Here is a 14,947-nt window from a genome sequence, read left to right as displayed (position 1 = left end):
GTCGGCCTCGGCGGCGGCGGCGGCGCGCGCAGGTAGGGGCCAGCTGTGAGCGCGTGGGCGTGCGCGTGCGCGAGGACGGGGCGGGCGCGCGCCGGGAGGAGAAGGCCGCGCGCAGGGCCGGGGTGGCGCCAGAGGGCGGGCTGGAGCCGCCGCCCGCGCACCGGGGTCCTGTGGGCGCCGAGGGCTCGCCCTGAGGCTGCTCGGCCGGGGCCGGGGGAAGGCGCCCGGGGCTGCGCTCTCCCCTCGCGGAATCTCGCGCGCTGGCCAGGATCTGATCGGGCCCCGCGGCCTGCAGGCCTCGCCTGTGACCCTCGGCAGCTGCCGCGAGGCCCTCTCCGACGACGTCGCGAGCTGCGCACCGCGGCCTTGCCCTCCGCGTGGGGTCCTGCTCGTCATTGCAGCCTGCCAAGTCGAAAGTGCCTCCGTGTGGGGACCAGCATTTGAGGCCCGGGGCTGGGCACGATGCAAGGCTGCAGGAGCCTGCTACCCCATCCCTCCTGGGTTTCTGAGAACGGCCCCCAGGCCCCCTGCGCCCGTCCGTGTCTTTGAAGCTGGCATTTTGAACTGGCTCCCTCGTTTTTTTGTTTTGTTTTGTTTTTTGCACACCCAAGTCTGAGCGGATGCCTTTCCCCTGGTGACCACATCTCCACAGCCCCCTCCCTGGGACTGGACCTGTCTGGAGGATTGGAGCGGGGCGGGGTAGCGGCAGGAGGAGACCGTCTGTTTACAGCTGAGATTTCCTGTTTTTCTTGACTGAGCTCGCTGCAGGTGTCTGATAAATAGCTACAAGGGAGAAACAGCAGGGGCAAAGGGTGGGACCCCCGCAGCCAACCCCACACACTCCTTTCAGCCAGGCTCTGGGATTCCAGGAGTACGCCACCGCGCCAGGCCATTGCCTGGCTTTTAACCTGGACTCCTGGGATGGGGCAGGTGCTAGATGTGTGTTCTTTGGTGCCTGTCTGAGACCCCAGGCTGCCGGTCACCATGCCTGGTGGAATCTTGTCCCATTGATCTCAGCCAAAGCCAAGGGGGATTGTTTCCTTTTTTATTTTTTCTATTTAATCTCCTCTTCAGGTTAAGTATCCTTTATCCAAAATGCTTGGGAGAAGAAATATTTATGATTTTGGACTTTTTTTCAGATTTTGAAATATTTGCAAATACCTAATAAGATATCTTTGGGATAGGACTTAAGTCTAAACACAAAATTTATTTTTGGTGTGCAGTAAGAGTTGCATAATAGTAGTCATTGCTGTTATTGTTTAAAACTTTGGAACCAGTCAGAACTGGGTCTCAGTGTGGCTTCAACTCTTCATGGCTGGTGAGTCTGAGCAAATGACTCCACTGAGCCTTAGTGTAGCCATCGTGTTGCTGTTGAAGAAGCTGGCCTGGCTCATAGTTGGTTCAGCATTTTTTTTTTTTTTTAAATAATTTAACAACTGGAAAATAGAGAAGGGGTGAGTGGTAAGAGCAGCTAGTATGTTTGCAGCTCAGGAGTGACAGCAAAAGACTTTTTGGCTAGCTCCTGCAGTAGGACCTGGAAAATGTCAGGTTTGGAGCGGGCCAGGAATGATGCAAAGTGTGTCCCCTTTGTACTCACCAGACTGTGGCTGAGAATCTAGAGCAGGCACAAGGGTATTGACCGGGCACCAGTAGTACAACCAGTAATTCTAGTGAACAGTAATGATAACGCAACAATAGCCAATGCTAACCCTGGTTTAGGTGCATGTAGTACTAAGGGGACACGGGTGATATGATGGTGTGACCCCGAGAGTGCAGAGGCTTAACACAATTGAAACTTATTTCTCGCTCATGAAAAATCCTGTTGGGTGTTTGACAGGTGCCTTTCTATGTGGTGAGCTAGGGACCAGATCCTGTCTATCTTGTCGTCCCAGTGTCCCCTCTGACCTTGAAGTCATTTCCTTCCAGTTGGTGGACAAGGAAGGAGAGAAATGACTCCTCTGGGGATACTCTTACGGGCTGAGTCTAAAGCGACACACATTCTTTCTGTCTTTATTTGCCAGAACCTGACCACATGGCCAGATCTGACTGTAAGGGAGTCCAAGAAACATCTGCAAGCCATATTCCAAGAGAGTTGGAAATGAATTTTAGTAACCCATAGAAGTTTCTGCCAAAGCATATCCAAGCACACAACTAAGCCTAGCACATCTTATTTAATTCTCATAATGTTTCCATCAGGCACTAATTATCCAATTTTACAGATGAGGAAACTAAGGCTCAGAGAAATGAAGTCACTGGGTTCAGGGACATGCAGCTGATGAGGAGACAAAGCCAACATGATAGTCAAGGCGTTCAGATGCCATCTTAGTCCATTTCTGTTGCTATAACAAAATATCTGAGCCTGGGAAATTTATAAAGGAAAGGAGTTTATTTAGCTCACGTTCTGGAGGCTGGAAGTCCAGCACTGGGCAGCCACATCTGACAATGACCTTGTTCTGTGTCATGACATGGAGGAAGGGCAGGTGCAGAGGAGAGGGAGGAGGACCAGGCTGCTTCACAACAGCCCACTACCCTGAGAGACATTAATCCCTCTTGACCTAATCCCCTCTTAAAGTTCTCCCCCACCTCTCAACACTTGAACTGGGGATCAAAGCTCAATGTGAGTTTTGGAGGGGACAAGCCACTACAACAGACACTGAAGTAGTAGCATTCAGATTTCCATGAATTTAGTCATTTATTGGAAAATAAGATGCAGCTGTGGAAGTCAGGGAGGCGCAAGTCCCCACATGGTTTAGCTATGATTTCTTGGGATCCCAGAACCCAGAAGGGCTCTTACAATTGAGCCCCGGGTTGATGCCACCCAGTACCCAGCCCCTGGCATCTTGTTCCCTTCCCCCCACATCTGGCCTGCTTGGCATAGCACGTCTATGGCACTTACCTTGGCCGGACTGGGCCCTGGTTCCTAGTTGTCCTCTTGCAGGACGGAATCCATAGTTGAGCATGAGGGGTCCCGTCTGGATCCATATTTTGCATTTATGTAGCACCTGCTGACTTCCTGGATCTGCCATAGAGGTGATAGAGCCTTGAAAAGCAGGTGGCCCTGGCCTTGCCCTCCAGGCACCCATTGGGAACTGCTTGGCCTCAGGGGGCTGAGCTTTTGGCTTCCTACTTCCCTGCAGCCAGTCACCTTGAATAGGTGAGAACCCACCTCCCTGAGGCCAGTTTCCTCATATGGAAATGGGTTGAGGTGAGGACTAAATAAGATAATTTATCTCCTCTAACAAAGGACACCAAGAGGTAGCAGAAGCCCAGACACAGGACACTAAGGAAGATAGGAACTGTGGCTGCCATTTATAACCTTTCACTACCTACCAGGTGTGCTTCTTATATCCTTCAACTCAATTCTCACTATTATCTTATGTGGTCGGTTCTGTTGTTCCCATTTTAGTGATGAGAAGAGTGAGGCTCAGAGAGATAACTTTTCCAAGGTCATACTGTCAGAGACAGGTGTCAGATGTGTCCCCAGGACAGATTCTGGCTGCAGAGCAGTGGGCCTAACCACTGTGCCATATGGCCTTCTTGCTGCAGGGACGGTGCAGTGGGAGACGATGGGTGGACTCCTGGGCTCCATGTCCGTCCTATCCTGCCTCCCTGCCCTCCCCACAGGGACTGTACATGTAGGATTTTCAAGTGACTGAAATCAGTGTTTGTCGCTAAGTGAACCTGGTGTTGTGTGCTGCTGACGCCCAGACAGCGTTGTGTTTAATCCCCAGGTGATTCCTCCATACCAGCATTCTCTGCATTTTACACTTGAGGACACTGAGGCTCGGAGAGACAAAGAAGTTTGCTCTGGGGCACACAGTGCAGGGGGTGAAGGACTCAGTCCCTGCCTGGGCTGAGCGATGCCTCAGTGCTCTTTGCCCCGCACCTGTTTTGAAGAAACATCATTCCAGAACCCCGTGGATACATTTGTCGCAAGCCGCGCGAGCTCTGTTCTGGGTCAGCAACGAGGATCGGGACTCTGGCCTTTCCTGCCTTCAGGCCGCTGTCCCCACCTCCTGGGCTTGGAGGGCTCTAGGACCCGGCAGCCGGGGGAAGGAGGGGAGTTCTTAACTCCAGGTCCCGCCCTCCCCTCCTTCCCCTTCCCTTCGGTCCTCCCGTCTCCCGTTCTCTCTCCCCTCTCTCCTCCCTCCGGCTCTGCGCCCAGCTGTCCGCACTTCCCGGTCCTCTTCGGCAGCTGCAGCTCTCCCTCCTCTCCTTTCCCATCCTCTGCTCCCCACTGGCTCCGCCCGGCTCCTCCCACTTGCTGGTCACGTGGGGGCGCCGCCGGATTTAAGCTTAATCTGCCTGGTGCTCAGCTCAGCGGCCTGGGCTAGGGGTGGGTTCAGGGGTGGGCAGCTAAGTTAGTCTTGGGGCCCTGGAGAAGGGGACGGAGAAGTGCCCAGAGCCTCTTCCCCCATGAGCTTGGGGCTGGTGGGGTCGCTGGAGGCCCAGCTGGCACTGGAGACGGTTATCCAGGTGGGTGCTGGGGGCTGTGCCCACCCAGTCCAGGGAGGGGAGCAGGGCCTATGTGTGGTAAGAGGTGGGTGCATCCTGGGGACCAAAGGGAGGGAGAGGTGTGGTGGTGATGGTGGGTTCACAGCCCCAGCTCACAGATCCTGGCAAGACTGAGGATTTAAGGGCAACCAGGTGGCAGGAGGAAGGGGATCCCTACTCCTAGATTTTAGGGTCTGGGTGACCTCTGACACAGAAGGACTTTCACCCATACAGGGTCAGCTGGATTGAGCTCCTCATGCTGATGTCCCGGTGGGGCTGTGTCCTCACTGTGCGATTTGTTCTCTTCTCCCACCATTGGGCAGGGGCCTCCCTCCAGGGCCAGGCCACACGACCACCTTTTTGACTCCTAGGCTTCGCTCTGGTTTCCTGGACACTTGTCTCTTGGACCACAGGACTTTGTTATCCTCTCCCCTCAGGCCAGGATGTGCGGGGTCCCAGGTCCCTGAAGACCCTCTCTCTTTCCCCACAGACACTGGAGAGAAGTGTCCTGGGACCCAGGCAGGAGAAGAGCCCGAGCGTGCAGGACCCTGCCCAGGACTCTCAGCACATCAGCCTGCCTGCCTGCATCAGGGAGATTGTCACCCGCAACCTCTCCCAGCCTGAGAGCCCAGGTACCATGGCCTGCCAGGGACCCTGCCCACAGGTCACCTGTTCTCCCACCCCTCCTCTACAGTCAGGATCATAGCATCCATTTCTCCAACACTCACTCTGAGGGAAGTGCAAGACTTTGAGGGAAGGGCCCATTTCACAGAGGAGGAAATGAAGCCTGGGAGGTGTGGTTTGCCTACGTAGGCTTATGTATTCCCCATTGGATGCATCTAGAAGAGAAGGTCCCTTCCCCAAGCTGCTGTGAAGACTCTACTCCAACATCTCAGTCCCTCCCAGGGAAGGTGTGAGCTGGCGCAACCTGAGATTACAGGGCTGCCCCTCAGCTCCACCTGGGCTTTGCAGAGGTCTGATGGCACCTGATCTTCCTAGTGGGCAGCTTGCAGGGACCTTTTATGTGGCCTGAGCGTCTAGGAATGACACACGTGGGGCAGCTATGAGTTGGCAGCTGTGCTGGGGGTGTTTGGGGTCCTCCTGCCATGGTTTCTGTTCAGCTGCCAGGTTGGGGACGGGACATCTCCTTGGGAGGACCAGGGATGTGGGGACCCTGGAGTCCCAGACTGGGGGAGACTTTCATCGCCCTCACCTCAAGCTGGAGGAAAAGCTATTTGAGGCCCAGGGTCAAAGGGCAGCCCACAAGAGGAGGACAATCCTGCCCCCCCCACCTTTCTTTTCCTCCACACTCTTCCTCCTCCTCCTCCCAACCTGACCTACACTAGCTCGAGCCTTGGGAGTTATGTGAACCCCTGCCCTTGAGTGAGGCTTTTCTGTTTTCCTGGCATGGCCTGGTACTCTCCCACCCACTTTATGGATGAGCAAGTGACACCCTGAGAAGAATAGTAATTGGAGAAGGAATCAAGAACTCAGAAGCTGGGCATGGTGGCCCACACCTATAATCCCAGTGACTCAGGAGGCTGAGGCAAGAGGATCACAAATTTGAGGCTTGCCTCAACTATTTAGTGCAGACCTGAGCAACTTAGTGAGCCCCTGTCTCAAAATAAAAAAGGGCTGAGGATGTAGCTCAGTGTTAAAAAGTGCCTGGGTTCAATTCCAGTAGTCAAAAAAAGAACTTGAGGCTTTGCTGGGTTTGTGGCACAGGCCTGTAGTCCCAGCAATTTGGGAGGCTGAGGCAGGAGGATCACCTATTCAAGGCCAGCCTTACCAACGTAACAAGATCCAGTCTCAAAATGAGAAAATAAAAAGGGTTGGGGGTGGAGCTCTGGTAAAGTGCCCCTGTGCTGTGAAACAAACAAAAGATCACCTTGGGGCTTCACTCAGCGAGGACTCCCCTCAGTCACAGACTGAGCCCGGCTCCTGCTCTTCCTGGGTCTTGAGGACCACACCTAGCTGTGAGTGTGTCCAAGCCGAGCCGAGCCTAGCTTTAGCCCCTGTCCTGGTCCTCCGCCTACCTGGTCCTCAGGCCTGGAGCTTCAGCCATTCCCACCCAGGGTCCTCCCTGGGGCCTGGTTGACCCTCCTGCCCCTGGGGATAGGTGGGGCATCTGTCAGGGGGTGATGTCCCACTAGACCGGCAGAGCCAACCATATGCCCTCGGTCCCTTCCAGCCCTGCCGCCGGCCCCAGAGATGGCGTCACTGCTGTCCCTGCAGGAGGAGAACCAGCTGCTGCAGCAGGAGCTGTCCCGCGTGGAGGACCTCCTGGCCCAGAGCTGCGCCGAGCGCGACGAGCTTGCCATCAAGTACAGCGCGGCCAGCGAGAGGGTGGGTGCTGCCTGGGGCGGGCCAGAGCAGGGAGAGGCCAGGCCAGGCCACACTTGGGAGCAGGTGGGCCCTGGATCAAGCCAGCCTGGCAGCAGATTGTGGCTCTGCGGCTGGAATGGCCCTGAGCAGTGGCTCCACTCTCCCTGTTTGCTGTAGGGGTGGGAGGGTGATGGAGCTGCTGTGCAGGACCCGTGGGGACATGGAACGAGGGGTGTTTCAGTCCCATCTGTCCTAGGCCTGTTGAGTGTCAGGCACAGAGAACGAGACCCCTAGGGGCCCTTCAGCCCCTCAAGACTCTGGACATCTCCCTAGGCTCCCGTTCCATGGCACCGGGGTTGAGGCAGTGGCTGGCTGCTGGGTCGGGTGGCACAGGCACCCACAAAATTCTGTGGGCTGGTTGGGGACAGCCACAAGACCTACCACTGCCCCCCGGGGTTGAGGCCTGGGCAGGGAAGGAGGAAGCCAGGCCTGTCTGCATGTCCATCACCAGGCTTGTATTTGTGGCTTGTGAGGGGCTGGGGGAGGTAGGTGAGGGCCAGGGGCAGGGTGCACCTGGCACACTGTCTGTTGAACCCCCAGGCTCATGGCAGGCGGCCCTGGGGAGTTGGTGGTGACAGAAGGTTGGTGAGCGTTGCATGAGGGATGGAGTGTGTGTGGACGGAGGGATGGAGGTGGGAGGTTGTGGGCAGTAGTCACAGCTGTAACAGTAGCTCCCGTTTATTGAGTGCCTACTATGTGCCAGTAACTTGCAAAGTACTTACGTTTAATGCACTACTGTCAGAATCATGCTGCCCATTTAACAGAAGAGAAGATGGAGGCTCAGAGGGAAAGCACCATACGAGGGCTACACAGCCAGTTAAGACAAGAAGCGGGTCTCCCCCCTGCCAGCTGCCAGCTGCCAGCCAGGGATCCTGGGGATGAAGAAGCTGGAAGGAACCCAGAGGGGCAGGACTCCCTCTTTGTTAGCAGAAGGGCCAGGATTGGCCCGGGACCCCTAGGCTGGGCCTGTCTGTACAGAGGTCTGCATGCCGTGCTGGAGAGGTGTGTGCGTTTCTGTGTGTAGTCAGGGGGTGATCCTGTGTCCTGGTAGCTGCCCGTCTGGACAAGACCACAACTTGTTGGGACTTGCTGAGGAGCAGTGTGGGGGGCCAAAGTGGCCCCTAGTTTTTGGGACAGCATAGAACACATTTTCCCAGGGTCTGCAGGGTGTGTGGAGGGCAGGCTGGCTGGGTCCCACATTGTCAGTGGTGACAGCTCCTGGCACAGGGCCAGGCCCCCAGGGGCTGCCTTCTAAATGCCAACTTCCAAATGACAGTGAAGCCAGCCCTGTCCCTGGCTGGCAGAAGAATGTCGAGGTGCAAATTGGCAGGTCCCTTCCCTGCTGGGACACAGCTGCTGAGACTGGGGCTGTGGCACCAGGTGGGGGCCTGAGGTAGTCTAGACAGTTCTCTCACACGTCCTGGGTGGGTGTTTCTGAACAGCCTGCAGTGGGAGCCTGGCATTGTGACTCTCCTGTGTGAGAGGCAGTTTGAGGTCCATCTGGGGCCTGGGACTGGGGTAGAAGGATTTTCGAGGCCTTTCCTTTTTTTTTTTTTTTTTTTAAACATGCAGGAACAGCTTTAATAATTCACTTTCAGAGATAGCAGGAGGATCCCAAATTACTGAAGCAGCTGCAACATTTTTTTTTAAGAGAGAGAGAGGATTTATTAATATTTATTTTTTAGTTTTCGGTGGACACAACATCTTTATTTTATTTTATTTATTTATTTATTTATTTATTTTTTTAAAGAGAGAGGGAGAGAGAGAATTTTTCATATTTATTTTTTTAGTTATTGGCAGACACAACATCTTTATTTGTATGTGGTGCTGAGGATCGAACCCGGGCCGCACGCGTGCCAGGCGAGCGCGCTACCGCTTGAGCCACATCCCCAGCCCCTTTCGAGGCTTTTCCTAACGGGGGTCCTCAGAGAGCATCTGCCAGCAGTCACCTGTTACAAAGGGGGAAACTGAGGCCTGGAGGGGGCGTGGTGGGCCCAGGGTAGGAGTCCCTTGGTCATGGGTAGCCTTCCCCTGAAGCTCATTTGTCCTTGTGCCGATGGATGGCAGCGCATGCCATAACCGGGTTGGGGGCCATCAGGAAGGTTGTTCTGATCCTTCATTCCATGATGGTCCTGGGATGGGGAGTGAGGGGGTTCATATCCTATGAACTGCATGTTAGGCAAGGGCTTCCCAGAGGCTACTTCCTAGGTCAGAGGGAGGACCTCACAGTCCCTAAGGAGCAGGTGTAGGGGAAGGAGGGAGGTGGCCTCGCCCCTTGGCTCCAGAGCATAACCCCCCCATCTCTCCTAGTGTCCATGGCAACCTGGACAGAGTGAATTGAATGGTGGCATTAGGGCCCCAGTTGCTAGGGGACACAGTAAACTTCTTTGATCCCTGGCCTGGTGGCAGCCACCTTCCTTTCTGAATTGCAAGAAAAATTGAAAGGCTGTTTTGTTAGGGGCAGACTTTGTAGAGAGGGTGGAGGTGTGACCAGGAGTGGCCTGGCTGTGAGCACTGGGGAAGTGGGCAGCCCCTGGCACTATGGAACCCTCCAGATCACAGAAGCGAATGGCGCTGGGGGCACGCGGGTGCAGAGCATACAGTCAGACCCCACAGAGATGGACACACTCAGGTTCACGGTGCACGTGGCGTAACCAACAGCCATTGCCACTGCCACAGCTAGGCCTCACACCTGCCCACAGGAGAGTCATCCCAACAGACAGTGTCACCACCGTCATGTGTCCATAATGCAGGTGGCACAGCACACATCTCACATCTCACAGATGCACAAGACACAAAAAGCATGGGACACAAAACAGCCATCTGCCAGTCAGCCCCACGAAGGCACACACAGACTGCAGTGACACGTAGCGCTCAGACCCTCCCAGGCCCCCCGACACCCAGATGACTGACTGTAAACTCAAGCCCAATACACTCAGACACGGGGCCCGTGCCACGGCATAGACCACGGAGGCCACCTCGCCCAGGTGTGTGTGAAGGCCCGGACACACCAGAATATCAACATGTCCCCAGCACACGTGAAGACACATGGCTAAGTCCATCCCACTCCCAGCCAGTGAGGTGTGAGCTTGACACAGAATGCTCATGCCTTTCGGGGCTACCTCTGTCATGTACAGCTGGGGACACCTGCACAGCGCCCGACTTGGGTGGACTCCACACAGACACTTGCCACAGGTCTGCAGCCCCCACTGCCACCCCTCAGCCCCCTTAGCCAGCATTCCTCCCTCTCACTGCTAGGCCTCCAGCCTTCCCCCAGCATCCTTGGGGTGGAGTGGGTGAGATGTAGTTGTCCTTGGCTTTGTGGGTGGCGCACAGAGCCCTCCTGCGGGCTTCCTTGTGACCAGTGTGGCTCCACCTGCATGGACATCCGTGCCCTGCTGGGCTCTAGAATACCAGGTGCAGGGGAAGTGGGTGGTGAGTGTGAGGTGGCATCAGTCAGCTGGGCTTGTCCCCATTGTTGTCCTCAGGCTCCCTGTGTGCTCACCCCCCTGCAGAGTCCATTCCCCTCAGCTCCCTCCTCCCTCATGTCCTTCCTTCTAAAGGCCAGTGCCTTAGGGTGTTGAGAGGGTCCCATGGTAGTGTGGTGGCCAGAGCTGGACGGGCATCTTGCACTGCCCTCAGGGGGTGCAGGGCAGCAGCAGCAGAGGCCCCCTTGTAAGGTGGCATGAAAGGGAGAGAAGCAGGCTCTAGATAGGATGATGTCACAGAGCACCATGTGTATTGGGGGGCTCACTGTGTCACCCTGGGGACATCTGAGAATGCCTGTGTGTGTTACATGTCTGTAAGCCTGGGGTCTGCAGTGTGGACCTGTGCCTGCCCCTTGGGTGGATTCACATGTGTTTGTGCCATTCATGCCACTCCAACACCAACGGGAACAAAAAAAATTAAGAAAAGATACAATGGGGAACAAACATCCAGGTTTTCCTGAGTTTACCTTCAGGTCCAGGTGGGGGTGAGGCCAATCTAATCAGCACAGCAGGGGTGAAGCGTTCTGGAGAGGCTGGGCTACTGTGACCCCCACCCTGCATCTGTGTTGCATGCACCTGGTTGTGGGTGGCTAACTTATATGTGCCTGTGTGTGCCCTGTGTGTCTGTGCATGCCTTGTCTGTCCATGCACAGCTGCATTAGCCTGTGCATACATGCACTGCATTTGGGCTTGCCCACATGCGCCTGTTCCCTGGGGCTCAAGGCTATGGACTTACAAGGCATTGTGGTCCGGGCCTATCCTGACAGCCCCTGCAGAGGCCTGTGCCTGCCTTCCCTAGGGGCCCAGGCCTCTCACCAGGGCCCTTCCCTGCAGCTGGAGCAGGCTATGCGCCTGGAATCTGGGGAGCTGGAGCCACAGGAGCCCCCGGGGCTGGTCCGCCAGAGTGTGGAGCTGCGGAGGCAGCTGCAGGAGGAGCAGGCCTCCTACCGACGCAAGCTGCAGGCCTACCAGGAGGGGCAGCAGAGGCAGGCCCAGCTAGTGCAGCGGCTTCAGGCCAAGGTCAGGGCCACCCACTCCCGCTCTTGCCCTCACTTTCCTCTGCCTTGCCCCTGCTCCTGGAAAACCCTTGCTTCCCATCCATCCCCAGATTCTCCAGTACAAGAAGAGGTGCTCCGAGCTGGAGCAGCAGCTGCTAGAGAGGTCCACAGAGCTGGAGGAGCAGCGGCTGAGGGTGGGTATCAGGGTGGGGTGGGCGCAGGCCCTTCCCTCTGCCTGTCCTGTCTGATGCTGCCCCCTCCCATCTAGGACACAGAGCACAGCCAAGACCTGGAGAGTGCGCTCCTTCGCTTGGAGGAGGAGCAGCAGAGGTGAGGATGTGGTAAGGAGGGCGCAGGGCTGGTGGTGCTGCCCCTGGGTGAGTGAGTGCCCACTGGCCCCTTGTGCCCTGCCCAGGAGTGCCAGCCTGGCCCAGGTGAACGCTATGCTCCGAGAACAGCTGGACCAGGCAGGCTCCGCCAATCAGGCTCTGAGCGAGGACATTCGCAAGGTAACCAGCGACTGGACTCGCAGCTGTAAGGAGCTGGAGCAGCGGGAGGCGGCGTGGAGGCGCGAGGAGGAGGTGCGTGTGGGCAGCCTGGCGGTAGCAAGGCCCTTGAGGAGCGCTGGAATGGGGGGCGCACGGGAATGGGAGCAGAAATGCAGCCCGGCGCAGGTGAGCAGAGGTCATGGTCATAGCAAAGTTGTTTGTTTAGCTTTGTGTTTGGTACCAGGGATTGAGCCCAGGGGCGCTTGAGCACTAGCCACATCCCCAGCCCTTTTTATATTTTAGAGTCTAGCAAAGGGTCTAGCAAAGTTGCTTAGGGCGTCACAAAATTGCTGAGGCAGGCTTTGAAATTTTGATCCTCCTGCCTCGGCCTCCGGCCTCCGGAGCTGCTGGGATTGCGGGAGTTTACATTGATTACACAGGCCGTGTGCCTTTTCTTTTACTCATAATAACTGAGTATAGGGACTGCCACCATCCTTACTTAAAGGTTCTGCCTGCTTCCTCCCACGATGGGGGGCGGAGCCAGCGCCCCGCCCCGCCCCTCACGCAGCACGTCTTCCCTCCAGTCCTTCAATGCCTACTGCAGCAACGAACACAACCGCCTGCTCCTCCTCTGGAGGAAAGTCGTGGGGTTCCGACGGCTGGTCAGCGAGGTGAAGATGGGCACTGAGAGGTAAGGCCCTGCCAGCGGCCTCCTAAATGAGACTCAACTCAGCACACCTACTGTGTGCTGGGCCCTATGGAGATGTAGAGCAACTGGGGTAACGGCCTATTACCGGCGGTCAACGCTTAACTAGGGATTACCAAGAACTAGGCTCTCTGCACTTGTTATTTTACCTGATATTTACAGTGTCCTTGTGAGGTAGAAACTGTAGTATTTCCCAGTCTACAGATGAGGACTTTAAGGCTCAGAGAGGTTGAGTGACCTTCCCAAGGCCAAACAGCTGTGTCAATTAAGATTTGAAGCTCCTGCTTTAAATCCACTAGAATACTCAATTCTGCTACCAAAACCCTTGCAACATCTAATGGTGAAAAGACGGGCTCCTGCAAAAATTCTAGATCAAAGAAGCAAGTGCTCATGGACAGAGACAAAGGGAATGTTCTGGAAGCTCAGAAGGATGAAAGGGTGGAGAAGCCAGAAGGAAGTGGGAGTTGCAGGGAGCCCTGAGGAGTGGGTAGGGTTAGAAGTAGCAGAGCCAGGTGCTTCAGGCAGAGGGAACAGCATGAGCAAAGTCTCTAGGATGGGAGAGAGTGGCTGCTGGTGGGGTTGGAGGAACAGCAGGAATGAAAGGAGAGCCTCACTCGGTAGGGAACCTGGCCCTGCCTGGTCCTGAGCAGAGGCTGTGTCCTTGTCAGCATGGATAGTCAGCTAGACGCAGTTGGTGAGGCTGTGGGCTGCACCTCCAGCCGGGAAACTGATATGTTTACTTTTTTAAAAAAAATATATATTTTAGTTGTTGCTGGACCTTTATTTATATGTAGTACTGGGAATCGAGCCCAGGGCCTCACACATGCTAGGCAAGCGCTCCACCACTGAGCCATGACCCCCTAGCCCCATGTTTCCTTTTTCACATGAAAAAAAAATTTTTTTTAAATATTTATTTTTAGTTGTAGTTGGACACAATACCTTTATTTCACTTATTTATTGTTATGTGGTGCTGAGGATCAAACCCAGGGCCTCGCACGTACCAGGCGAGCACTCCACTGCTGAGCCACAACCCCAGCCCACATGAAAAATTTTTAATTAATCTTTTCCTATATCATGAAATAGGGTCTGATTTCCATTTTTCATCTTCATAGTTTGTTTGGATCAGGAACTATGAAAATTAACACAATGTGACTTTTTTTTTTTCTTTTGACCTTTTAAGTCTCTTTCAAATTGTTTGTTAGGAAAACTGGGTCAGTTGTCCCAGAGATTCCCATAGTCTGGATTTTGCTGGTTGTGTCCCTGAGGTATCATTTACCATGTTCCTCTGTTCCTTGTATTTCCTGTGAATTGCACGTTGGATCTGAGGCTAGATCAGATGTAGGTTGGCGTTTTTGTTTTTCTGGCAAGCTGCAGGATGGAAGGTGTTCTCCATCAGAAGGCTCTGGCCTGTGTGCCTCTCTTTGTGATGCTCTTGGTGCTCCAGACATTCACCGAGAATAGACAGCTGCAGTATTCGCCTTGGTACAGTAACTGGATGCCAATGAGGCACTTCCTATCTTCACTGTTGGATACCCAGCCTTACAGTTCACTCAGGAGAGGACCAGATTTAACCTACATATGGATCTGAAATAGACTTTAGTTTTAATCAGCGTTCTCAAGGTTCCCATTTTACAAGGGTACAGAGTAGGAAATCTCCTACCTGATCCCAGACACTTCCTGCCCCTCCTCAAGTCAAGCAGTGTCACCAGTTTCCTAAGTGACCTTCCTTAACCAGGTGCAGTGACATATGCCTGTAGTGCTGGCACTCCTGAGGCTGATGTGGGATGGGGGGGAATCTCTTGAGCCCAAGAGTTCAAGACCAACCTGGGCAACATAGAAAGATTCTGTCAAAAAAAAAAAAAAAAAAAAAAAAATCCTGTGTGACCTTTCAAGGTTCTTCTATACAAGCAAATATAGCAAGTCTCTCAGTCCCATCTCTTTCCTCCCGCCCCCCCCCCCCCCCGCCACTTTTGGGTAAATACTATGGGTATATGGGTAGAGTTTCATCTTTGCAGTTCCTTTTTTAAATTTTTTATTTGTTTTAATTAGTTATACATGACGGTAGAATACACTTATATACTTTGATATATCATACTTAGATGGGATATAATTTCTCATTTTTCTGATTATATATATTATAGAATTACATTGGTCATACAGTCACATACATACATAAAGTAATGACGTCTGTTTCATTCTACTATCTTTCTTATCCTCACATCCCCTGCCTTCCCCTCCTTTCACTTCCCTCTACTTAATCTAACGTAACGCTGTTCTTTCAGTCACTTCCTTTTTTTTCATAATTTTTTTTTTTAGTTGTAGGTGGACACGATACCTTTGTTTAATTTATTTATTTTTATGTGGTGCTGAGGACCAAACCCAGGGCTT

General features: G+C 54.2%; 1 protein-coding gene across 9 annotated transcripts in view; it reads left to right on the top strand.

Moving 5' to 3' along the window:
- Crocc (ciliary rootlet coiled-coil, rootletin) overlaps nt 1-14,947 on the top strand; it is a 44,410-nt gene continuing 29,463 nt past the window's right edge. For 6 of the 9 annotated variants that reach the window (XM_076861185.2, XM_076861182.2, XM_076861186.2 and 3 more), the window contains exons 1-8: nt 4,382-4,476; nt 4,985-5,126; nt 6,686-6,840; nt 11,202-11,387; nt 11,476-11,559; nt 11,634-11,695; nt 11,781-11,946; nt 12,438-12,544. In XM_076861185.2, the coding sequence (XP_076717300.2) occupies nt 4,417-4,476; nt 4,985-5,126; nt 6,686-6,840; nt 11,202-11,387; nt 11,476-11,559; nt 11,634-11,695; nt 11,781-11,946; nt 12,438-12,544 (962 nt within the window). In that variant the 5' untranslated portion in view covers nt 4,382-4,416. Of the gene's footprint in view, nt 33-4,381; nt 4,477-4,984; nt 5,127-6,685; nt 6,841-11,201; nt 11,388-11,475; nt 11,560-11,633; nt 11,696-11,780; nt 11,947-11,984; nt 12,040-12,437; nt 12,545-14,947 lie in introns of those variants that run through there. The other 3 variants (XM_076861188.2, XM_076861183.2, XM_076861189.2) reach the window with 3 other exon arrangements.

Source organism: Callospermophilus lateralis, chromosome 7, assembly GCF_048772815.1.
Source record: "Callospermophilus lateralis isolate mCalLat2 chromosome 7, mCalLat2.hap1, whole genome shotgun sequence".
Lineage (NCBI taxonomy): Eukaryota > Metazoa > Chordata > Mammalia > Rodentia > Sciuridae > Callospermophilus > Callospermophilus lateralis.
Note: the sequence above shows the minus strand (reverse complement) of the source record. Positions and strands in the feature narration are given on the sequence as shown.